This window comes from Thunnus thynnus, chromosome 13 (assembly GCF_963924715.1).
Source record: "Thunnus thynnus chromosome 13, fThuThy2.1, whole genome shotgun sequence".
Classification (NCBI taxonomy): Eukaryota; Metazoa; Chordata; class Actinopteri; order Scombriformes; family Scombridae; genus Thunnus; species Thunnus thynnus.
Genome location: NC_089529.1, coordinates 13,181,474 through 13,205,505, shown reverse-complemented (window position 1 = coordinate 13,205,505; position 24,032 = coordinate 13,181,474). Strand labels below are relative to the sequence as shown.

Sequence of the window (24,032 nt, the reverse complement as noted above, 5' to 3'; positions counted from 1 at the left end):
ACAAAAAAAAGGATTTTGTTCACAGTCATATCATCATATTTTTATTAACATTTCAAGTTAAATTAATCACGCGACCTCGTTTTCATTCATTCTCACCACTCAAACCCAACAGAGCACACGAGATACTGTTCAAGTGCAGACAAGTGAACACTACAAGATTTCTTACATTAATTAAACAGGAATATTCTCCCGTTAAAGCCACATTTTCAAGTTCAGTATGAAAGGAAAACACTTGTTTTTTCTCTGTAACGACCTGTCCTTGGCTAAATACATGTAAAATCCTGTAGTGTGCATCCACTGTAAGACATTCATTTAGACACAAACAAACACACCAGACCAACTAAAATAAAATGTTTGACATACATACATATCTGGCTGATGCCTGTCAAGCACACTTGCGTAATGTACACACCAATTTCTCTTCACTCACACACACACACACACACACACGCACATACACACACACACACACACAAGCCCAAAAGCAGACATATAGTCCTTAAAGGGTCTGATATCTTCAAATATTTCATGACAAATACTTCGAAACACATGCATGCACGCACAAAAATCGCGCACACACAGGCACCCATACATTCTCTCTCACACACACACACACACATACATACACACACACAGACATGCCAGCTGTTTGGAGGGAAACTGATTGATTTCTGGTGTTAGGATTTTGTTCTTGGGGCCAGGTTGAGGTTTAAGGGTCAGCCATGGGTCCGCTTACGAGGCTGCTTTTGCCGCCGTGCTTTCAAGATGACGTAGCGCCTGTAGGTGGTGTGATGGTCAGATATAAACGGGATGTAAAACGCTCTTAAGAGAGGCGAAGACCTGAGAGAAGAAATACATATATTTTAATGAAAAGCTGAATAAACGTCTATATGCAGGAAAGTTAATGGAGCTTTTCAGTTAATTTTCAGTTGTGTAGAGACATTTGCATTGGCTTTTGTTTTGATAAAGCTGGAAAAAGTTCTCTCTTTTTTTTGTTACAAAAGGATACCTTTCACTTGTTTTTATTTTATCTTCTATTTTCTTTGGAGTTACAGATTTCACCTGTGACGAAGTGATGAAGAATTCTTAGTTCTACTTTCTGTCTTGTTAATTACAAGTACTGATCAGTCTACCCTTGATAAAATCATTTGTTGTCTTAATTCTTATACTGATTGGTATAGTAATAGCACTTCAAAATAGAGATGAATTCATGGATTCAAATCAATTGTTTAAGCTATTCTTGCATTTAGTTTTGGTTTCAATTTCTTGGATGTTCTGAAGATTTGAGAGTCGTGTTTTTTTTCTATTTCTGTATGAAGTATACTGGAAAATACTGGATCCTGACAGATACTTAATTTTTTGAGGCCAATACTGACATTGATATTTGAGAGTTCATCAAATCCATAACATAAACAAACAATCTTGATACATGTCCTTTATATTTGTCTTTTATTTGTTTTCTTGTTGCTTATGATTTATCAGTGTACCATTAGAAAATACCTTGATGCTTGAAGGAAAGGCTTATAAGCGACGATGCTCCACTCCTCTTTGTTGGCTGAATAACGCGGCTCATGTGGTGTCTCTTCATCAGTGTCTAGGTCTACCAGGTAGTGGCACTGCCGTAAATCCACCTGCATACAGCAGACATTCCACAATTAAAATGCAGCTGCTATTAACAACAGCAGTGTCCAACATAATATTTGTTCCCCACTGGCCCACTTGGCCAGTAGATCAGGGTTTTACTGGCTCCTTGTATATTTCCATTGGTCCAGCAGCCAAAAAATGGTGATTTATTCACTGTATATATAATACCTACAACAGTGACCCTTTAGATTTGGTTGTTTTCCTTTAGTTATGAATATGTAATGTTGATATACTACACATATATGCAAAATATAAAATTAGGCACATATTGGATCAGTAAATGAAAGATGTATAAATGTAGGTTTCTCCATATTTTGTCTCCCCCCCCTGCTGCTGCTGGTCAGGTACTGCTGGTAGAGGAGAGAGAAGAGGCTGGTGTCATACTTAGCTAATTAAACTGAATCGTTACATACAATGAACGTCTGTTTTGAGCTTGTTCATAAATGTTCGCCACTAACTTAACAAGCTCCGTATAGCTATAAAATATAGCTGCTGTGGATGAGAGGGGAGTTGACTGCTGGAAGTCAAAGACGTCGTATTTATGTTCTGCTTGTTCAACAGTTGTTTGATAAATTGCTTGTACCGTCTCCCTTACTGCCGGATTTTGTTGCACTTTGGCAGCAAGTATAGAATAACCTAAAGTCTGATTCATCCTGTCTGCTTTGGACTCTGTGGTCTGCTGTCCTGTGTCTGTGTGAGTGTGTGTGTGTGTGTGTGTGTGTGTGTGTAGCTCAGCCCCACCCTCTTGCATACAGGCAGTGACAGAGAGTAGAGGAGAGAGACGGAGAGGCAAACATCTCATTCTCTCCCCACTCAAATCAGCTGCTCAAAGCAGATAAAGTGAGCATAGTTTGTGTTCATCATGATTATTATGTACTATGTGAAATTTCAGCGGTGGCGTTCATCATTTAGCAGCGGCACTGCACCACACAGCGATGTAAACCTGGCCCCAAACACTGTGATTCCAAATTATTTATCACCTGCCTGGCCGCTGACCCTAATTTATTTGTCCGCGATGACTCTGATTGAAACGTTTACTAGCACCGGGTTATGTCAGATCCTGCCCAGTATTCATCTATCAAAAAACATGCACATGTGTCTGGGTCACTCACATATCTGGTTGGCTCCTCAAGGTTCTGGTCGTTCATATTAGCTGGAATGATCTGTGTGGCCAGAGGACCAGAGGCGTACGCCTGAGGCAGCTGCCCCTTAAACTCAGACTGAATGAAGTGCAGTTGCCAGCTGGAGGTTAGAAAGAGTAACAATCAGCAAATGACACAGTCACATTCATTTAAGTGTATCTGGCATGACAAATGTAATCTTGGCTTGGAGATGTTAAAAAATAATTTACATGTTAATCCACAACACAAAAGAATCACTGATACTTCAGGTTTCTGCACAGATATGAATAAGATTTGAGGACTTTGAAGACTACACTCTAACATTTGCTTATTGACAACCAAGCAAACAAATGAACCACAAAATACACTTTCCATATCCATACTTTATTACACATTGAAGACCTGTGAAAGGGTTCGTGGATACTGACTTGTGAGGTAGAAGAAAGCTGCTTGGGAAGCGGTACCACTCCTTGCCCACACACACACTAACAGGCCTGCCTTCAGGGACTGAGTGCAGAGTTGGATCCTTGGCGATGCGGTGAAACTCTGGGTACAAGTCCAGAGGGGCGTGGTAGCCTGTGGAAAGAGAAAGAAAAACTCTTTGGTCAATCTTGAATTGTCATGTTATAAAGCCTGACATTGGTGCTTAGGACAACAGTTCCTGTGTGTAAGCATACCTTTGAAGAGGGCGACAGAGCGAGACAGTGACAGGACTGTGAAGACAACAACTGCACTGAGAGCCAACCGGTTGGAAGAGACCGTGTAGTGCTCCAGACGGTACCGCTGGAAAAGAAAGTGGTAGCATTTCTGCAGGAAAAGAAATGAACAACACAAATCAAACCAACTCATACAAACTGCTGCTTTAATTTAAAGGCCAATAATAATAATAATAATAATAATAATAATAATAATAATAATAATAATAATAAAGGCAACACCCACTTGCAGAGAGGAGAGGGCTACAGCCCCACTGAGGCAGATGAGAGGATAGATGGGAAAGAGAAACCTTTCTTCTTTATGAGGTCTGGTGAAGAAAACCAACATCCAGAGATACATGGGAGACAGAGTCAGCCAGTATGGACGACCCAGGTTCTGCACTGCAGAAAACACATGAGTGCACAAGCACATGAAATCACAAGAGCAGCTGCTCTGAAAATTAACATTACAAGAAAAATAAACTCTTTACACAAGATCTGATTGACTAGATGATTTTTTTGTTTTTGATATAACCTTATGATGTTAAATATATGTCTAAACTGAAAGGGATCTGTGTACAGGACAGCATTACTGGATGGGTCAATTTTACATATTAATAGTTTCATAATAGTAACAGTACAATCACCTTTGGAAATTGTGCTTTCATTACAGCTTATCAGCATTCAATCTGTTTTCCAGCATTAATATTAAATGTAAACAGAAGTGAGGTGACAGTAACCCCCTTTCCACCCCCCCAAAAAGGCCAAGCAATGACAACATTTAACCAGTTTTTAGTGCTGGTGTATGAAACACGCACAGTCCTCACCATTGAACCTGTGTAACAGTGTCTCCATGAGAGCAGTGAGTGGCAGAGAAAACAGTGCCAGAGCAAACACCAGGTTGAAGTTCAGGAGCCCATTGACAAAGTAGAAATGCCACGGCTCTGTACCTGAAAATTTAACACAGAACATGCAAAATATTACAGCTCATGTACAGAATATCACAATAAAACAACATTATGACATTGTAGTTATTGCAGGAATTACTTTAAAGGTAAATCCAAATTGGAGATTATAAAATAATTTATAATAAGATGAAACACTGAATATTGATGGTGGAAACAAAAGCCAAAAGATTCTCTCTATATATATATACATACATGTGTGTTACTGTAATTAAACCATTTTCTGCCAACTTAATAGAGAGAAAAATAACCTATTGGCACAAATTGAAAGGGTCTGATATGACAGTTTTGTTGATGTGCTCGTACGCCCTCTAGAGTCCAATAAAAACAATGCAGCTTTAAATTGTTGACATGTTTTCTTTGAAGATCCATCTGTTCAATTCTGTCACTAAATTAATATACCATCAGACTTACAATCACTATAACGACCCCCAAACATGAGGTAATCACTTCTATACAAATTTAACAACTACAAAAAACAATTTGGAGATTACATGTCCCCATGTTGAAGGTCATAATTCTGTTTTTATGCGTGATCTTAATGCCAAAATCATATAGAGTGATTCATTAATGGTGTGTGTAAATTACCATACAGATCGGGCCCATGTGGTGTGAAGACATTATAGAGTAGAATATTCAGAGGAGCGATGACCAGTTTGCCATAAAAGAAAGAGTCCACTGCCACGAATGGTACCTGAGGAAGACACACTGGTTCAATACAACATAATCATATCATTCAGGAAGAACTAACAGTGTGATACATAGATTGTGTGTATTTACATTGATACTATATACAAGTTATATCATACTCTGTATGATACATGACAGAGGAAAGTGTAATATCCTATTATATTCTTGCATTAATGATAAACTCTCCCATTGACCGTTTGTGCACACACTGCAGCTGCGACATCGTAAAGAAACTCCTCTACATGCACATTTGCCCTGTTATGTGTAAATTTAAAGTGTTTTACATGCATTTTTCAGTATTCTCACCAGCAGCAGCAGCAGAGCGACAGCTGACCAGGTGATAAAACCTTTCCACTGCCTCTTTAACACCAGCAGGTCGAAGGCAATGGGAACCCTGCAGAGAAAATAAACCAAAGCAGCATTGAGAGTAATACATTTTGACAAGTCAGTCTTTGAAGGGTATTGCCAACAAAAAGCTATTTTAGTTCATGACCCTACCCAATCAGAGCAGAGAATGGCCATCCAACGATGGCACCGGCAGCCACACCCATTACGGCTAACGGCGGCGAGTCCTGAAACCACCCAGTCATGGCAACCAGCGTTGTGTACATACAGAAAGAGGATGGCAGAAATGCTGCGGAGGAAGAACGAAAGAGGATCATTAATCACATAAACTGCAAAACAGCAAACGGGAATCTCTAGGAGAAATACAGTCAGCCACAGTGTCTATGAAGCAACCTTCAGAGGAGTAAATTTACTATTAAGAGTGCCAAAATATGGCGAGCTTGCATCACAGTAAAGTACCAAAAATATGAAACGGTCCTCCCAAAATGTAGTGCGCAATTTAACTGAAGGTTTTGCTCCATATTTTGTTCAGTGTGGTCATTTGGCAATTAAGAAGACAGAGCTACACTGAGAAAAATGAGGCTCGGTTATAAAGGAGAATGGAAAAATTACATGAATACATCTGACCAACCTGCAGACGAGCAGAACATTCCAGTGCTGAGGACAAGAAACGCCAACATCAGACGGCCCACATGCAGACCAAACTTCTTACAAACTGCCCTGTGTCACACACACAAACAAACCAAATAGTTAACTTCCATATCATATACTGTACATACACACTGTACGTTATAACAAGTCAAACGGATTGTATTTAAGAGGAGGATAAACTTACTTGTAGAAATAGAGTTCACAGACACAGCAGGAGAACGCTAAGACACATCGCACAAAGTAGAACACCAACACCTGCAACACAATTGTAACACAAGCCTGTAACTACTGCACATTTCCCAGTATGAGGTTATAAACGCCTCTGTGTTTGAATTCATGAATGGTGTTCTGTGGCCCCATGTGGGAAAGAGCTTCTAATTATCCTACAGGTCAGCTAAAGTAAATTGAAATATCAAACATAACAACAAACTTTGAAAAGACAGTGACCTTGGAATAGTTACCTTGTTCGTCTGTAGTACATGAGCATGTAAACAAGCAGGAAGGGCATGTAGCCATAAGTAAGCGTAGGACCTGATGGCGTACAATGGAGAATATTCCCATGTTTGCATCCCTGTGCCATAAAGCAGGTAGTGCATCTGTCAAAACAAGTAATCACGACCATTACAGACATGAACAGTTAAAGAAGGACAATCAGTAACATGATAAAAAAAGAGGAAAAAAAGAGATAAATGCCTCTGACATAGATATAAAATCCCTAGATAGTGGATTTCTGATACTCACTGGCTCCCAATAGTTGAAGGTCTCATCACAGTCTGAGATGTTGCTGAGCAAAGCTGCACAGAATCGTGCGGAGAGCAGGCATTTAAATGCAGTCGAACCTTCAGGGGCCCATACCTGCCCTCCACGACTTACTGACCTGTTAAAAAAAAAATACACAAATGCACAATTACTATACAATATGTACTTAATTTTTAAGATCTATTTCAACATCAAAAGGTATTAAACAGCATCAGAATTCTGGGTTCTTCAACATTACACCTCAATGTACTTAAATAGTGTATGGTGTACGCTTTGTGCATATTTTACAGGAAATTACCTAAATCTTGATTAGCCTAATTAGCCATCTGAAGCAGACAACATGACGAACCTGTCTAATTAAAGTAAGAAGGGTTTGGTTGTCCTACAACATTATAAGGTTGCACCTCCACTACTCCAATTTTCACTGTTTTTATCTCACGACTCTCTTGTTTTAAGTTATATCTACACTAAATATTCTGTCCTAGTTTTTAAAAATCAACCTTCAGCCTGGTTTTACTTGACCAACTCAATTAGGATTATATTGACGATCATTCTTACTATTATTATTAGTAGTAGGAGTATCATTTTAATCTTCCAAGCTTTTATTAGCTTATTATTGTTGTTTTATTGTGATTTTACTGTTCATTTTCTCCTCTTTTAACATGTCACATGTTTCTTTCCTGCTGCTGCCAGAGTTAGATATATAGCTAATTTACATCTGCGGTCCCTCGGAAGGAGAATATAAAAAACAATACAGTACAATACAAACAATTAAAAACAATACAATTACCAAATTTACAAACAGTACATCACATATAAAACATCATACAAAAAATACATTACATACTCAAAACAGTTGGTATGTATAAATGTTTAGATCAGTGATCACATGACTGTTTTATCTTGAGCCACGTTTTAAATGTTGTTTTAAAAATACTGAAGCTTGTGTATTCTCTGAGACTTGTGGGAATTGAGTTCCTCTTATGTGCTACTCTGACTGAAAATGCTAATTGTCCAAAAGCAGCTTCCCTAAATTTAGCTGAGCAGTCACCTCTTGCTGATGTCCTGGTCTCCCTAGCATTGTTCCTGCAGAATGACACACATTGTTTAAGTGGTGGCAGCGCAAGATCCTTAATTAATTTATACAGCAGATACACTGCACTTGCTCATCATTGTTTTGGTACCAGTTCACTGGTGTTTATAGTGGCACTGATGGCCTGCAGTGTCTCCCCCCCTTGTTCAGACCCACCATCATCAGAGATTAGTCAGCTGAGCTGCAGCAGCTCAGAATTGATCCTCACGTTACGTTGTTTATTATGACACGTCACCTTACGAACTGTCAAAATGTCTTACGAGGGGACTTCAGCGACATGCCAATAACACCACGCACTGAACAGATACATAAAATAAACCCTAATATCCATGCTTAGTATGAATTGAGCCACTCCCGGCAGCTACATTGTGGCCAGCTATCATAAATGTGGCAGCGGGAGAATGAATGAAGCTGACCAGGTAACTCTTCATTACGTTGCTGTTTAACAGCAACGACGCAAGCGTTTATTAGAGTGTAAACACAAACGGACAGATATTATATTTCAAACTAGTGTAAACATACAGCCCTATTTGTAGTGAGGTAGGCGTTATTAATCGTTGTTATCGCGGTGTCATGATCAAAAACTTGCTTAACGTATGAAAGTAGCTAGCTCGCTAGCTTCCGCTGTCGGTCCGTCAGTCAGAACCGCGGATGGAGCTGACAGCGCCGGCGGCACTAACGTCGCTCCGTCCCCGCTCATACTCACTCTTGCCGAGTCTCTGCGACTTTGCTGTCGTCGCCGCCGCCGCCTTTCTCCTCTTTCGGTGGCCGAGCTTCGGTGGAGATGTTGACGTTGTTTGCATCTTGTCTGCTGCCTCGCCTGGTTCGCTGCCGAAGCGCCTTGGCCGCCATGTTTACCGATGCAGCTCCGAGTCAGGCTTCGTTCATTTTCGGCGCTGTTCGGTTGTTGACAGCTCTCATCATCACAGACGGAGCCTAAAGAGAGTACTCCGGCAATGCTCCCGCACAAAAGTGACATCTGGATCCAACCCCCCAGCCAATTTCACTACGCATCTCTTTAATTTCGTTCTTTATACTTTTTTCTACATATTGTCCATATTGTTCCAACTTCGCCCCCCTTTTTTGTTCCTTTTATGGAACAAACAGACATTCAGCAGTTCAATAGAAAAGTGCGTTCTTGTGCAGTTCAAAATATCATTATGTAAAACATAATTATATGTCAAGTAAATAAGAATGTAAGAAATATAAGAAAATAAAAATATAAGAAAATAAATAAAAATGAGAAATAGTGGTGGAAGAAGTATTCGGATCCTTTAATTAAGTAAAAGTACTTAAGTATGAGCAACAAAATGTAATTAAACATCCCTTCCCGACATGTATTAAAACGTATAAAAGACTGTTTAGAACAATATTGTGTGTCTGATATGGTTTTTCCACAAAAAAATATAATTACCATGTTAAATTCCTTAAAATGGCATCTACTCCTTGTCCCTCATTTAAAAAATCCAGAGTTTATGAATGTGCAAATACATTTCAATTCAAACGTTTACTACTTCACAGAAGATGTCTCCAGCTTCACTGTAAAGTTCATTCTCAGTGTTTGTGCACTGGATGCTTCAAGTTTCCACTTCACATTTCTGTAAATTGAATATTGGACCAGGATCGGCTCCAAACTAGTTGTGATGTTACAAATCATTCATGTAGGCCTTAAAATTGGATTTTCAATAAGTTCAGAGAAACTTTCCATTTTCAGCAGATAAAAGTGAAAACAGTCTTCTAGTGTCAAACTCTGCACATACATCATTCTGCACAGTGAAGCTCAAATTTAAAGTATTTAAGGTATTAAAGTATTGCAGTAAAAGCAGTGGTTTGGTCCCTCTGACTGATATATTATTATATATGACATCATTAGATTATTAATACTGAAGCATCAGTGTTAGAGCAGCATGTTACTGTTGTAGCTGCTGGAGGTGGAGATAGTTTGAACTACTTTATATACAGTTAGCTAGTTTAGTCCAGTGGTTCCCAACCTAGGGGTCAGGCCCCTCCAAAGGGTCACCAGATAAATCTGAGGGGTCGTGAGATGATTAATGGGAGAGGAAAGAAGAAAAAACAAAGTTCTGATACACAAATTTGTTTTCAGTTTTTGGACTTTTTCTCCAATCTTTGATGTTTGGTGAAATATTGGATTGTTTGAACATTTAGTGAAATTAAACTATGTGAGAAGTTTAGAGGGAAAAATTACTATTTAATGGAGCTGTTAACAACTCATAGACATCTGAAATGTGACCCCAACTACACACTGCTTTTTGTAAGACGTCAAAGGCTAAAAAGCTTGGAAACCAGTGGTTTCAAATTTAACAATGTGTTGTATTTTAAAAGCTTGTTATATTATCCATTGTGTCAAATTTTCATCTGAAAAGTAACAAAAGCTCTCAAACCTCTGAAAAATAGGCTGTCCTCCACAATTTACCTGGTGTGAAATAATGCTTAAGCGACTAATTTAATGTAATCAAGATACTCTTCAGATGAAAAGATTATTCACTTGCACCAATGCATAGAGCTGTTTATTAACTCAACAAAACTAATTTAATCCTAACAATTTCATCACTTTGTCTCTATTTTCCCTATAATTTCAACCAAATTACATAGTTCTTTTCAGGAAATGTCCTAGGAAATTACAAAATAAAGTGTTACCAAAACATAAAACTTGAGAAGAGCATAAAGTATCTAATATAATAATAAAAGCTGGGTATTATCTGCCCAAACAATGATCAGAGTTGTACCAAATTCATACTTTTTACAATACCTTACGTAAGTCAAAAGTACAAAGTAAGCTTTGTCATTGTGTACTACAGGTGAATGTGACTATTTAATAATGATTCTCAATAGGCCACAAATTTCATGTTAAATAACAGGTTTATTGTATGATGATAAAAACACAGATACACAAAACTCCAATCACAGTTCAAAGACACACTATAGCAAGCGATGCCTCAACTATTGTAAACACTGTTCAACTACAGTTTTGCCAATTATAAGCTCATAATTAGCAGTTGCAAACAGACTGGTAATTATAATGTCTCTGAAGAAAAGACAGTTAAATCCCTTTTCTTAAAAGTTTGAAATATAAATGTTGGCTACCTGATGGTGACCTGCAGCCGAGAAGAGAGTAAAGACTCCAAGTCTTTGTGAAACTGGAGGGCTTGTGTGTGTGACAGAGCGTGTGTGTGTGATTGGTAGGTGAGTCGGAAGCAGTAACTGGTCTGGCTCAGGTCAGGATGTGAGAACGTATCGATGAGCTTAACTTGCTCCACGGTCCCGTGACTGGCCTCTCGGACCACGGCGTAAAACTTCTTCTCCTCCCAGCTTGGCCCTGTCCAGAAGCTGATGTCAAAGCTGAAGAGCTCGGGGAACAGGGAGAATGGGAGGAAAGGTGTCCCCGGCGGTGGGCGGTGTGCGAACTGTTCTGAGAAGCGTGGGTCATGTGACCACAGCAGCCGCCAGTCTGGGAGTGAGAACAGGAGCGTGGCGAGGAGGTCCAGATTTAAGGATACGGTGACACTGACATGGCTCGTGTTGTCAGGTGGAGTATTTGCAAACACTTGACCGACCGAACCCATCGGCTGCGCCATCAGACGCAGACCTCCTGGTTCCGTAACCAGGGAAACCCCGTAGGGAGCCAGCAGTGTTTCAAGCCTTTGTCCAAGCAATTTGATTGGCTCGCTCTCTGAAGGGAAAACACCTCTGAGGAGAAACTCATGAAAAACAGGCAGAGCCCAGAGGTTGATGGGCACATTCTTGAACACAAGGCCACTAATGCCAAACAATGAGCCTGCAACGCCATTACAGCTCCCACAAACCTCCTCCTCCTCCTTATTTCCTTCATCTTCAACACTTTTATTGTTCCCTTCTGTCTCCCCACAACTTCCAGTGTTGTTAGTCAACTCCTCTTTTCTAGCTAGAAGCTCTTCCAGTTGAGGGTGCAGTGAAGGACGCAGCATATAAAGACCACTTTCCTCTTCAGAATCAACATCAAGGGAGCATGCGAACCTTAAACTCTCAGCTCCTTTGCTCCTCACCCTGTCCACTTTCTCACATATGGCCGATACAGTGTTTCGTGTGCCTGCGCTTCCCTGACGGTCCGAGAATGTCGACTGATCTTTTTCTTTGTCTGTAGAGGTATGAGCGTCAGAGTTGAGGTCTTTCTGAAGCAGGTGAATCCAGTAGCAGTTTGCACTCTCTATGTCGTGACAGCACGTCTGCAGCTGTTTGGCCGTGAGGAGGAAGGGAAGAGTCTCTGTTGTCATGGAGACAGACCACTTCTCTGTTAGTCCTTCAAGAAGAAAATCATACACCAACCTGACAGGATGGACAGACCCTGAGGACAGAAATCCCCTGATGAAAGAAAAGAGAGGATACAGTCAGTATGAGGTTATATAATTGTATTTTTGACGTTGTTGGCTTGTTATGCAAACATCATGAGAATCTCTGTGTTTCTGAACCTGAATATGTAATCACTGAGCTCAGCCTGGATGTTGTACTGGACTTTCTCTCCTTCAACAGCCTCCTCCACTCTGAGTGTCTGAGCAGAGCTGTAGGGGAGGCTGCGCGTAAACACATGGAGCAAAGCATTCTCCACATGAAAACCCTTATCCTGGCTCCTGTACAACAGCAAAACCAACATTAGACAATCCTTATGCAAACACACACACACACACACACCCACACACACTCAGGGACACAAAGAGCTGCGTCTAATTGTACACTGTAACACTCACCTTTACTCCTTACCTGTATCCAGTGCACTTGTAGCTCTGGTATTTCTCACTTTCAAAAGGTTGGACATCACTAAGGATTAAGTGTGCTTCTGCTGCCATGGCAGCAACCTGCCAGCTGTTGTGCCACTCTCGCTTCGGCTGGTCCATCGGTGTCCCACCCTGCCCGTTGCACAAGGAAACATGAACCTCCCCGTCTTCAGCCAAAACCTGAACACAACTGGAGGAAAAGAAAAACAAAGTATTCTGTATATTGTTGGGAACTTGTTGAGTTTATAACTTACTGATACCAATTTGCACTTTTTTTTTTTTTTACAAGAAATATAAATATGTTTTTCTGCAAAGCCTTTTTATTTTCATTTGACAAAAGAAGGCGAGTTTCCAAATGTTAAATGCTGTCTAACACATGGAGTTTTAAGAAGAGTTTGTCTGAATAAATGATCTAAAACTGACTCATTTTGATTTAGATCAGGATCGATTAGTAGTCTGATCTATAAGATGTCAGAAAATGATGAAAAATGTTGATGCAAAGATACGTTGTTTTGTCCCGACTAACAGTCCACAACCCAAAGATATTCAGTTTATTATCATAGAGGCCAGAAAATATTCACAATTAAGAAGCTGGAACCAGAGTGTAATGGCAATTTTCATTTTTTGATGTCCTTTCTTTTCCTGTTTTTCCAGTTTACCATTACTACACAGGTAGGTTAAGTTAGGAGTGATCTTACGCAGATTCAAGAACAGATTTTCCAGTCCGTTGGCTGCCGTTTAGTTTGTTGTTTTATTGAAGTCTTTGTACATGTCATGAACATACCGGGTTTCTATCCTGCCAGCTGTAGTGTGCGTCTGTTCCCGATCTGATAAGAACTGTATGTGCTCCACCTGCCTGTGCCTTCCGTTTCCTGTCACCTATGCCCCTAAATATACAACCCTGTGCATCTCATGACCGCCACCCAGTGTCCAAAATAATACTGCAAGTTATAACTAAACAGATGATATGCCAACAATCAACATAAATGGCTCCTACATACCGGCCCCTAATTGTTTTAAGTATATAACAAAACAATTACCAATAAATAATAAAAAAGGTGCCATATCCATTATACATTATATATACAATTTTCAAAAAATGCATCTACTATGTGTTGGCATTTCTTCTTTACTGATTCTTCAATCTTCCCTTTTTTTTCTTTTTTTTTCTTGCCGTTTAGGTCTCGGCTTCTTGGAGCAGACATATCTTTGTTATTGGTCTTTCCAAGATGCTGCTCTTCGTCTGGAGTCGAACTGTGCGCACAAGTCCTTGTGCATCTGGTTTAGTTTCCAGTATTCTGCCCATTAGCCATGAGCCTCGTGGTGCAGTAGAATCAACCACCACAACAATGTCACCTGGAGCAAAGCTTCTTTTTACCTTTGACCACCGTTGTCGTTCTTGGATAAGAGGTAAGTATTCCTGTGTCCACCGTTTCCAAAAGAGATCTGCCATGTATTGCACTTGTCTCCATCTGCGTTTGATGTACAAGTCTTCTTTTACAAAGAGTCCAGGTGGTAGTATTGGCTTAGGCTTCAACAGAAGAAGATGGTTTGGTGTGAATGCTTCCAGATCCATTGGATCATTAGCAGAGATTGCAGATTCCAAGTGAGGTTTTGGCCATTCTCTGTCTGGCTTACAGAGAAAATCTGGTCCCTGGATCCATCTTTTGCAGCTCAAGAAGCGGTCTGCTGTTAGTCCCCTAGAGGCTTCATCTGCAGGATTTTCCTTTGTGTTAACATATCTCCATTGTGATACATCAGTAGCATCCCTTATAAAAGAGGTCCTGTTTGCTACAAATGTTTGGAAGCGTTTGGTTTCATTGTTGATGTGAGTCTATTTCATGAATCATGATATCCTTCAAGTAAGGCCATTGTGTCAGATCTTCTTGTCTGGGAATGTTGAGCTGGGAAACAGGCATGGTTTTATGTGTGAACACATCAGATATTTGAATGAAATAGTCTTTGTCCAGACTAGATATTTCCAAACCTGAGATATGATGACTGGTCACAGGCTTCACTTGGTTCATGGTACGTAAAAGAATATTGGTCCTTTGCCCTGTTATGTTCAGCCTTCTCATCAAGCTTTCTGTGCAAAAGGTAGATGTACTTCCATGATCCAAAAATGCATATGTTTGCAACACTGTGTCCCCCTTTTGGCTCTTTACTTGTACTGGTACAATGGAAAAGGTACAGTTTTCATCACCGGCCCCAATATGCCCACATGTATGAGGTGAGGGAACAGCATTACTCCCAGTTGCTTTTTCACTCTGTTCTGTATGTTCTGTTTTTTTTCCTTTGTCCTTTTCAATGTGAAGTATTTCAGGATGATTTTGGTTGCACACATCACAAGTCAAACGACTCTTGCAGTCTTTGCTCATGTGTCCTATTTTTAAACATCCAAAACAGACTCCCTTCTCCTTTAAGAAGTCTATTTTTTCTCTGTGCATCTTCTTCCTGATCTGTGGACACCGCCCCAATGTGTGACCACTCTTGTTGCAGAACAAACAAGAACTTTGAGAATTGGTAGTAGGTACATTTCCTTTCATTCCATTTGTTGTCAAATTTTCTTGTACAGATGTTTTTACCGGTGTTACAGCTGTTGCAAAACTGCTTCCTCTAGGTCTTGACTTTTCTCTTGTTTTAGTAGAGCTTTTGACAGTTGCAGCTGGCTTAGCATCCTGAATGTTTCCAAAAAGTGGATCTGATAGTATTTTCACTTGTCTCTCTATGAAGTCTACCAGGTCAGGAAATCTAACTCGGTGTCCACGCTGCTCCTGTAACTGACATGCTCTACTTCTCCACTTGTCTCTGAGCCTGTAAGGCAGTTTCAGAAGGATGGTCTTCATATTGGAAGCAACATTCATTTCCTCCATATAGGTGAGATGTTCCATTGCAGTGCAACAACCTCTAAGGAACAGTGAGAATGCTTGCAATGCTTCCACATCCTCTGATTTGATCACTGACCAGGCAAATGCTTTGTCCATATATGCAGTGGCAATCTTATGTTCATTACCAAAATGTTCTTTGAGCAGATCTTTTGCTCTTTGATAGCCCTGGGCTGGGGGCAGATGTTGACAGCTGCGGACTAAGTCTTTTGGATGCCCTCTTGTATATTGCTCTAGGAAATGCAAGCAGTCACTGTAGTCATCACACTTTTTTTCCACTCCTCTCTCAAATGCCCTGCTGAAAACTTCGTACTGTAAAGGATCACCATCATAAACAGGAATGACTCTTGGTGGTAAAGTAGAAGAGAGACTTTGTTGAGCCAGGAGAGCAGTGATGTCATTTTGCCTCTGTATTAGGTTACACATATCAACTTGATTGCCATCATTCAATACAGGGGGTGTAGTGCGAACATACCCCTGCATACGACTCTGTACATTTTGCCTTTGAGGAGAATATTGTATTAGATGGGTTGTATCATGAGGTCGAACAGATGGTCCGTGAGATGTTTCTTTTGGTCTAACAACCTGTTGCTGGGAAGAAGAGTTAGTTTCAATCAACACATTCTGTCTTTGCTGCACTTGATCTGGTAAATATTCATTTGCGTGTGGATTTAATTTAGCTGATGTTTCATTTTGAGCAGTTCCTTTTCTCAAATAAGAGTTCATCCCATAAGAAACTCTAGAGCTGCTTCTTGATCCCAGAGCCTCAAGTATGTTGATTTTTGCATTGGTTGCTGCCAGTTCAGTTTCTAGTTCCAATTGCTCTCTCTCTCTTTTCAATTGTTCTTCTTGTGCCTCAAGCTCATGTTTTTTCTTCAGGGCAGCAACACGTTCCATGAGAGCAGCCTTTTCTGCCTGAGCTTTAATGCGAGCAGAGGATGTTGAAGATGCACGTGATGAAGAACTGGATTTGTGCTTTGATTTAGGTTTTGAGGCATTTGAAACGCTGTCATCAGGTCCAATGTCATCTGAATTTACTACACTTCGTAGTATGACACTTTCAGCAACGGAGTGTGCAATTTGCTGTCCAGCCTCAGGTAACCACACCTTTACATCTTGTATAAACCCTTTAAAGATTTCCATTTTTCGTTGAAACCACTGATTTTGCTTTTCAAGTTCATCTTTAGGCAGTGGTAAATTCACCAGTGATTCATGGTTTTCCTTGGCTTCATCACAGAGCTTGATTAATTGAAACAAATTAGATTGTACTTCTCTTACATTTTCCTTTGATTTCATGAGCTCTTTCAGCATTTCCATCAACTTGTTAGCTTGTTTACATTTCCTGTTTCGTGTCTTTTGACAATTTGCAATGAACAATTCCAAGCCTTTGGCAGTGTGTTTGATAACCCTTTTTTCCTTTTCAACATCGTCATCTTGTGACTGAGCATCAGACATATTTGTTCACTGTCTCTTTAAGACTTGTTGACGAAAGCAGTATGCTGCCGGCACAATGTTTCAAACAGCTGATCGATGTGCGATCGTAGCTTTCAGTCTTCAGTCCACCAACTCCATTATAATAGCCGTCTTCCAATACGGCTTCGCATATAGCTTCTCCAATAAAGCTTAATGCTTGCATGTACTCACTCAGTTTGCGGTTTTCAATCACCGTCAGGTAAGCGCAGGTGACGAAGATGTCCACCTGGTTTGGTAATGGCGGCGTCCTCTTTGTTGTTCCGCGTGACAATGCTCAGTCCGTCTGAATGAATCACGAGCTCCAATTTCACTCGAAGAGCGAGTTCTTACTTAGGTGTAATGGCAATTTTCATTTTTTGATGTCCTTTCTTTTCCTGTTTTTCCAGTTTACCATTACTACACAGGTAGGTTAAGTTAGGAGTGATCTTACGCAGATTCAAGAACAGATTTTCCAGTCCGTTGGCTGCCGTTTAGTTTGTTGTTTTATTGAAGTCTTTGTACATGTCATGAACATACCGGGTTTCTATCCTGCCAGCTGTAGTGTGCGTCTGTTCCCGATCTGATAAGAACTGTATGTGCTCCACCTGCCTGTGCCTTCCGTTTCCTGTCACCTATGCCCCTAAATATACAACCCTGTGCATCTCATGACCGCCACCCAGTGTCCAAAATAATACTGCAAGTTATAACTAAACAGATGATATGCCAACAATCAACATAAATGGCTCCTACACAGAGAATGTGGGCATTTTTTCTTAAAAAATTAGTCAAAACGATTAATCAATTATCAAAATAGTTGGCTATTGATTTCCTGTTGATTGACTAATCGAATGATTGTTGCAGCTCTAAAGTTTTGTCAAACTTCTTGACTGTCACAAATAATACTGTAATTCAATAGACACCAGGTGACCTTATGTAAAGATATCTGCAGATTTGGGTGATGGATGCTAAGAGAAGAGATGAACCTGACAATAGTAAATGCTTGCATCCTAACGCAGTTATACCTGAGGAAGAAGTTTTTGAGAAGTTGTCTGTTCTTTTTCACCCCACTCTTTCTCCCACAGTGGGGAAAGTTGAACACTACTCGGTCAAACACTCGTCCCCGCAGAGAGGCACATTCCCCGAGCTTTGTGCAGTCCACCTCAAAAAGCACAGTTCCACCTGAACAACACAAAAGAAAAAAAGTATACAAAAAAGAAGCACAATCCCACAAAATACAGCTCAGTGGGAAAAAAAGTACCTGAGTCCTTGATGATGTGGATGTTATCGGCTGCGCCCTCCTGCCGCAATGCCTCCTCCTGATGCTGCAGGCAAGTGGCCGTGACGCTGTCAAACTGGCTTATAGAGGCAGAAAATGAGAAGTTCCCTTCTCCCACCAGCAAGATGGACCGTGAAGGAGACATGACCAGCCCGGCTGAAAACCACAAAAACTCAGTTCAGTAAAAAAGAGAAAAAAACCAGCCCCAGTTTTACAGCTTTTGAGTGCGAAAAGGAAGAGATGCGTACTACAGGAGCGACAACGACCAGCTCCTGTCTTTTTCACGGTCTAATATGAAGGTTGTAACTGCATATTTTTAGTAAGCAGCGTCCGTATCTATTTTTTAAAAGTGGCTCAACTAAAACAAAAACATTTCATTAACTGTACTGTTGAATAAAGCCTGTTAACCTGTTAACCTTCTGTTGCTCCCTAGCGCTGCGGTACATTAATGTCATCTCACCTGTAGCAGCTTTGCGTTGAATGTGTGTCTCACACATAGTAGTCCGACTGGAAACAACGGTTGTTTGCTGTTTACCCGAGCTCTTAAAGGCCGAAAACAACAAAGGCTCACCCTAAACTAAATGACGCTAGGTAGGTGAACATGTACAGTTTGTATTTTCCTAATATTACGTTTGAGTTCTCGGTCTTACACGTGTAAATGTATAACCGTACATTTTCAGACCACAAAATTCCCGTCATGTTTTCAGGGGGACATGTATGGAGGGTGGCGCATCACACATCTGGAGGAGGGAGCTATTTGCAGCATCAGATGATCCGAGCATCAGCAGCCTTCGCCTATTAGTTCATCTTTATGAAGACAGTCCAACTTGACAGTTTTTCCTGATGTGCGATTGTCAGTTCCGCTCGGGATTTTAAGGTGCTTTGATCACATCGGACGCAGGTAGCCAAACACACAGCGCGCACACATACACACACACACACATACACACACACACACACGTCTGTTTCTGCTGAAGCTAAGGTCATGCTAGGAGGCTAACGGAACTGCTGCACCTGCACATACAAACATCAGTCAGCCGTATAGAGGATGCTCATAGCATGCATCATCTCTGCAATTCAAGTCTTTAATGTACAATAAACAAATCGAACGTTCCAGCAAAATAAATGTAGAAATGTAACTTTTTAATGTTGATGCTGTTTCCATCTTTGGTTGCATTAACCCCTTCTATGTGAGTATAGATGTTTCTGCAATAAGATAATTTATTTTTCAGAATCACATAACGTTTACGCACCATGTAAACATTGTGTGAGAGATGTCAGGTTGTTTTTCTGGTGTTTTCTTTTCTTTGAAGTGCCCCTCCACTCAAAAATGTGTTTTTCTTCTTCTACAGTTGAATGTTTGAGCTTCACTGTACAGAATGATGTATGTGCAAAGTTTGACACTCGAAGGATGTTTTCACATTTATCTTCTGAAAGTGGAAAGTTCCTCTAAGCTCGTTGAAAATCTGATTTGATACATCTTTTAAGATGAAAAATATTTCCATATTTCTAGATTCTGTAACTTTTAATGAGGGAGGAGGAGATGTCATTTTAAGGATTTTAACAAGGTAATTTTTTGTGTGTAAAAACTATATCAAACACATATTATTATTTAAAATAGAGTATTTTTATAAATCTTAAAGCATGTCTGGAGGGGATGTTTAAATTGTATTTCAGGGTAGGTTTTATGTTCTCCCTCTTTTTTTTTACCTTGTATAGAACAGAGTCCAAAAGATTCAGGTGCAGGATGCAGGTGGGATTAGTAAATGGGTCATAGCATCATTGTAATCCCGTCCTTTGTGTCTTGTAGGAAGTGTTTTGCACCCACATGGGCAGCGTTCTGGCTTTGTCTTCCGGTCCGGGCCATCAGAACTGGCCTTTCTCCACGGACCCCCCTCCTTGCCGCTGGGACACTCATCCTGCTCACTGGGACAGTCCACCACGGTGGGAGAGGAGAGATGGACGGCTACCTAACCCAGGCAGCTTTCACTCTCTACACAGGAGTTGCAAAGGTACATCACTGTTACCAACTTGATGTCCTACGATACACAAGGTCAAAGGTTCATTCCGATGTTCAGTTTTTCAGACTTCTTTACATCTCAGCACCATGTTGCTAAATTTTTTTTTACTCAGGTGCACTAAAAACTGCCTTATGTCACTATTAACTATAAACAAACATAAACAACAGATGTACATATATGTACCTCTATTCTAGTACTTAAAGAAATAATAATAACAAATATAAGCATAACCTAAATGTACTCCACCTATAATGCACTATTCAAAATATACATCCATTGTTGTATGAATCTATATAATACTAGAACATATATAATATATAACAAACTATTTACCAAATACAATTATGTGTTTAAGTTGCTCTTACACTTCCTTCAGACTGAAACAATAGTCTGATTACTCAAAATCAAAGTTTACATGCTGTTTGTCCACCAAAAATAAAATGCCAAAAGTGTTTCCCATAACCTGAAACCTGTGTTTTTATCTAGAAGTGAACAATCAAACAATTACAGAGCATGTAAACACACTAAATTTGTTATTAATGTTTTTTTTATCTGACTCTTTTTTCTTTCCACCTCCTCAGATGTGTTTCCTCAGCAGATTGAGGGAGTCAAGATGATCGTCAATAAAACTCTGAGCAGCTTCTTCAAGGTGATGCTTCTGCCCACATGCTATAACTAAGGGTGTAAATCACTTTACATATTAAAACGTTATTTTTAATGATCTTTACCCTGAAGTGTGTGTTTGCCTCCAGGTCAGTCACACACTCCACCTCAGCGCTGTCAGTCCTTCGTACTATCGTTTCCACGTGGAGCATCTGCAGTCTGACGATTACAGCAAGGACAAGGTCAAGAACGAATCATCGGATAACAAATGTGCCGTCACTTTGTTATTGTTTATAGCTATATAGAACACAGGGAAACACATGAAGCTGCCTTTTTTGAGTTGACAAGTTGCATCTTGATCTTTCCTCACATCACAGGATGCCCCGGCATTGATCGGTGAGATGGATTCTTCAGGCAGTCTGAACGCTCACGCTCTGCTGCATCTCTCTGAGCGTGTACGAGCCAGAACGGTGTTCCAGGTGAGATCCTAATGTCTGTTTTTTCCCTTAAATCCATCTATCCCATCCCATATTCAGACACTGTCTCTATAAAAGTCAATGTCTTTGCTTAAAATGAATGCTTGATTGTGTTTTAGACCCAGCAGTCCCAGTTTGTAACGTGGCAATTTGAAACTGAGTACAGAGGGAACGACTTCACCGCTGCAGTGACAGTAGCTAACCCAGACGTCCTCAGAGAGTCAGGTAAGAAGAGGACGGGTATAATGATGAGAGCACAACCCGGGAGCATCACTCAGTTTTGCAACCTGCAGTAGTATCTGATAAAGATGCATCATATTGGTACGCTATTATTATCCAATGATATCAGAAAAAAGTAGTATTGCAAACAACCAAAAATGATGTTTCCTGCTGATACTTTCCAGATTTTTTTTCCTCCAGGGGTTTTTCCACTGAATACAAATGTCAAATTAGCACATTATCAGGTTATTTTTATTGATTCAATCTGTTCTGTGTCTCTGTGTGTTTATCTTGGACAGTTATACTAGTGACTCACTTCCTGCAGAGTGTGTCCTCTGGTTTGGTGTTAGGAGGGGAGCTGGTCTACCACCGAGGCAGAGCAGAGGAGGGAGGAATTCTTACTTTAGCTGGACAGTATTCTAGTAGGAACTTTGTTTGTTTGTTTTTTCTTTGTGAATCTGATTTATTTAATTGATCTGACATATTTCCTGATCTGTTTTTGTTGATTTAGAAGCAGCGTTTCATTTTTTTTTCTGTGTTCAGGACCAAACTGGGTGGCGACACTGAATGCTGGGAAAGGAGGTGCTCATGCTAGCTACTATCACAGAGCCAACAAACAGGTATGGGGAAATATCAACATACTGTTTATAAACACATCAATTACTTAAGTTGCATATTGCATATATGTATGTGTGTGTCTGTTCACCAGATCCAAGTCGGGGTGGAGTTTGAAGCCAGTACCAGGACACAGGAGACCACAACCTCGTTTGGGTATCAGATGGAACTCCCAGAAGCCAACATGGTCTTTCGAGGTAAACAGTTATTTCTTTCTGCAAACCTCATGTTCGATGAAAACTATCAAGAAAGCATACATGACACTTTTTCTGTGCGTGTATCCAGGTATGATAAACAGTCGGTGCATAATAGGAGGTGTGTTGGAGAAGCGTCTGACCCCGCTCCCTGCCACCCTGATTATGGGCGCGTTTGTAAATCACCGCGGTGACAAGCTGCAAGTGGGCCTAGGTGTCAATGTGGGCTAATCCTCCACTAACACCAGCTGGAATTGCAACTGACTGTCAGGATGTCCGTCCAGAGATCTGCTTCATAGGCATGACTTGATCTTACAAGGTTTATCACTAAAAACACCTCCTGTGAACCACCTTTGCATTGTTTGGGTCTGGAATCCCAAAATGTTTGCTAAAATGAATGCATCTCATCTTGCAACCTACCTCTCAAAACGGAGGTGAAGGATTAAACGGAAAGAATGGATCAACATTTTGAGGGGCTCCACAACTGTGACTGGATATATTTTACTGCCCCCATGATGTTAACTCTGCACATTGCCTACTAGACAATGGAAACGGAAAGAATAAGAGGCAGAAAATGATAGTTTTATACTGTAGGTATTCATATAGACACTTAATGTACATAGATTGTATTAGAAGATTATAGTGTTTTTCATGTTTTTGCCCATTAACTAGAATATTTCCCGCTGTTTGTAAAACTAATGAGTTTTGCTATCTTGCAAGCAGCCACTGATATACATATTTGAAAATTAACTTGTAGAAACAGGAAATTTGCTTTGGATTAGTAATACAAATTACTAAACTCATATAATTCTTTTCACATTGTCCCAATTGACTTGCTTTTTAGCATCTGTCTCCTAAATTTTTAATTTTTGGGTTTCCCAGTGCTTGAATGCACAAACACAAATGAGGTTTAACACAGCTTTGGGTTTCCAGTAACAACATGACACCAACAGAGAGTCAATGCCTAAAGGATCGATGTAAAAACAAAGTGGTCGGTAGTGCTTTGTGCAAGTTTCAGTAAATGGGTGAAATCATGCTAAAACACCAGTATGATCCTTAAAGTTGTGTGTGTGAGTAAGTGATTGTACGTTTGATTGAGTCTTTCTTCGCCAGCGTATAACAGTGTGGGAGAGCTCCACACGCTAACACATACTAACCCTATGACTCAAAAAGAAAAGGTGCTGCTCCATATACTGTACACTAACCTCCAGCTGAGGGATGCCAGGATGCCAGTATGTATATAGACAGCGGCGTGTGGAAACACTGATCTGTATGCAACCTGCACTACTCACGCTGCTTTAAGGGAATATCCAGTCCTGTTTAACATATGAAATGTTGCATATGTATTGTATATACATTATGTAACCTGTACGCAAGGAAAGAAGTGGAAGGGAGTGACTGTCTTTTTGGACTTAATTTATTAAAGATGTTATTTCTATCAGAGTTACTGTTTGTTTCTTCATCATGTGTATGAATAGTTGTCGTAAAATGTCACATTTCTGTTAATATATCTGTGAATTCATTGTGTTTTAAAGCTCCACTGATCAATATTTTCAGTG

At 40.2% G+C, this 24,032-nt stretch overlaps 2 protein-coding genes across 2 annotated transcripts; one reads left to right on the top strand and one right to left on the bottom strand.

Annotated features, from left to right (window-relative positions):
• Positions 1-25: 25 nt before the first annotated feature.
• LOC137196284 (uncharacterized) lies at positions 26-18,941 on the bottom strand. The gene is made up of 21 exons (XM_067609154.1): positions 18,806-18,941; positions 18,328-18,501; positions 18,092-18,248; positions 12,719-12,922; positions 12,430-12,588; positions 11,066-12,322; positions 8,670-8,834; positions 6,853-6,988; positions 6,573-6,707; positions 6,296-6,366; positions 6,092-6,180; positions 5,614-5,749; positions 5,422-5,509; positions 5,014-5,119; positions 4,288-4,410; positions 3,708-3,862; positions 3,443-3,572; positions 3,194-3,341; positions 2,757-2,886; positions 1,501-1,631; positions 26-840 (listed from the first exon to the last, which is right to left on the bottom strand). Exons 1-21 carry the CDS (start codon positions 18,840-18,842, stop codon positions 717-719), a joined length of 3,855 nt encoding a protein of 1,284 aa, XP_067465255.1. The 5' UTR covers positions 18,843-18,941; the 3' UTR covers positions 26-716.
• si:dkey-71l1.1 (uncharacterized protein LOC569883 homolog) lies at positions 18,803-23,916 on the top strand. The gene is made up of 11 exons (XM_067608084.1): positions 18,803-18,936; positions 19,053-19,246; positions 20,156-20,357; positions 20,948-21,015; positions 21,119-21,211; positions 21,347-21,448; positions 21,565-21,670; positions 21,964-22,086; positions 22,208-22,284; positions 22,374-22,476; positions 22,565-23,916. The coding sequence occupies exons 3-11, from the start codon at positions 20,174-20,176 to the stop codon at positions 22,702-22,704; spliced, it is 996 nt and encodes a 331-aa protein (XP_067464185.1). The 5' UTR covers positions 18,803-18,936; positions 19,053-19,246; positions 20,156-20,173; the 3' UTR covers positions 22,705-23,916.
• Positions 23,917-24,032: the final 116 nt, after the last annotated feature.